Below are 2388 nucleotides of genomic sequence, written 5' to 3' on the forward strand. Positions count from 1 at the left end.
TATTGGATTCTCTCGCTGTGTTGTTTTATTGTGATGTCATCGCCTCCTTCTGAGAAATGTAATTATGTCGGTCTCTCCGGGGTGCAGACACAGCCAAGTCATAGATCTGGGATTCCCACAAATGGGAAGTGTCCAACAAATATTCAGGCTTAACTTATTTATTGTAGACAGAGATGGCAWTCCAATAACAGTAACACTGATATAGTGTCTGGCTTTTACCGATCAGGACTGGAAGTCCCTATTGCAGCACTGCCTCAGTCTGTACAGTAGTATGATGTATTGCCATGTTTAGCAAAATACAGTATTATACAGTAGATTCATGACTGTCATAGGCTGCTACACTATCCTTCCTGGATTCTTCTCTCTCTCATTGGCGTCATAATATTGACGTCTCCGATGGGGGAAACAAGGTCGGTTTGTTTCCTAAATCCAGATGAAATCCTGAGATTAAAGCCTAAAAAGATCCTGTGATCAGTGGTAATAGCAGCATGCTGTCATTTTAATCACACTACCATACCCTGTCTGCCTCRCAGCTGGGTCTGTTCTTTATGGTAAATCTGGCAATGTCTGTGCTCATGATTACATAATAATGGATAGTGAGCACACTAATTCAAAGCACACAGTATTTTACTGTGTACTGGATGAGGTCTCTGGAAAGCATAGTGACAGGCTACAGGTATTTATGACAATGACATGGTGCATCTCTCTACTGTAGTTGTCATACAGTAAAATCACGGCTTTTGAACAAATATTTTCACAACACAAAAATATGACAGTTATGCAAAACAAGATATATGGTTAGCACATCATAAAACAATGACTGTCTCCTCCTAGTTTCAAGGTCTGGGAGGTTTCTCTGAAGGCATCATGTAGTCTCCCTGGTATTGCTGTCACTTGTCGTTAGCGATGGTGTAAAAGGGCATTAGAAGTGAGGGGGCTCCATAAAGGAATGCATACCATGCTGTTTGTGCTGTACAAGAATAGGTTATAGTCCCAACAATTTGGACAATTATAACAGTGTCTCTACCCGGCTATTTCCCCCCTTCCTCCCCCTCAGAAAGTCCTAATCAGCCGTCCCTGTCAGGGAAAAGCCTCATTATGCTTGTCGTGTCACTGCTTTGTAGCCCCTGGCAATGTGATTAAGAGTGAACACCAGATTCTTCAGGTGATAGAGAGAGAGAGGAGGGGTTCGCCGATAATCACAGTGATCACGTTAATACCTAGACTTAAAATGACTTCGCTGGCAGCGTAATGTTCCAGAAATCTCTACACAGACAAGCTGTAACAGTAGGAAATAAGCTGTTAGCTGTCGTTGAGTAAATATTTAGGTTGTTTGTGTTTTGGAAAGTGAATGAGATCCTAACCCTTGACCTTAATACATTTGCGCATCAGTTTTATTCCCCTCAGGCACTGACAGGACATGCCTGGCTGGAGCTGACAATTGTGTGTGTGTGCATATCTGTGTCTGCGTGCACGTTTGTGTGCTATGTGCGTGTGCGTACGCACATGTGCGTGTGCRTGCATGTGTGATTGACAGCTAGGCTGATCTCTGCTGTATTATTCTAGACCTGTGTATTAATCTCTGTCCTGTGTCCCTCTCTGCAGATTGTGGCCTTACGAGAGCAGAATGCCCACATCCAGAGGAAGGTGGCGTCAGGGGACGGGTCAGAGGACATACTGGAGGGCACTGATGCCAGCCAGAAGGTACATAGCAAGGTGGGCGTCCATTGCGTTTACTATCCTTTTTTTTCCTCTGTCAATATCCACAGCTTTTTATTGTTGATTATTTATCACGTGTTACTATCATTACGTTGATAGGGCTAACACTCAACATTTCAGTTTTCACATCAACGTAAACGTGTCGGATATATATACTTTTCAACCACCAATTTCATTGTTTCAATACAGTTGTCCATTCATAGTCTGTGTTATCAGTATCATCGTGGTATCAAGCATGTTATCATTTCACTAGCTCGATAGATACAGGCCTTCACTGTCAGCACAGTGTCTTTGAGCAGCCAGCTAGGCAGCGTGAAGGACACCCACAATCAGGTGATGTGTACTGTGTATGACCCCACCAGATTCCATTATACTGGAGCGCCCATACTTCTGAATACATCTGCATACAAGTGGTCCGAGATCAAATGTCCCATAATGCATCCACACTTCCATGATTAGTCAGACCAGAGTGAAACACAGTACCTTGAGCAGTCAAAGCGTAGAGAATTTCCCAATCCTCTCAGTTATCAATACAGCACTTAGAATGCAGAAATCAACAGTCTTAGTCTCATAGAGGCTGCTACTGCAGAACAACAAACGGAGACATCAATGACAATTAAATTCTAGCTCTCGTCTAATGGTTTGGATGTGAGCTGAATCTCTAGGCTC

General features: G+C 43.1%; 1 protein-coding gene across 1 annotated transcript in view; it reads left to right on the forward strand.

Moving 5' to 3' along the window:
- ppfia2 (PTPRF interacting protein alpha 2) overlaps positions 1–2388 on the forward strand; it is an 81679-nt gene that overhangs the window by 6060 nt on the left and 73231 nt on the right. Inside the window, 1 exon segment of the mRNA XM_070436465.1 lies at positions 1606–1716. Coding sequence (XP_070292566.1) covers positions 1606–1716 — 111 coding nt within the window.

Source organism: Salvelinus sp. IW2-2015, linkage group LG3 (assembly GCF_002910315.2).
Source record: "Salvelinus sp. IW2-2015 linkage group LG3, ASM291031v2, whole genome shotgun sequence".
NCBI lineage: Eukaryota > Metazoa > Chordata > Actinopteri > Salmoniformes > Salmonidae > Salvelinus > Salvelinus sp. IW2-2015.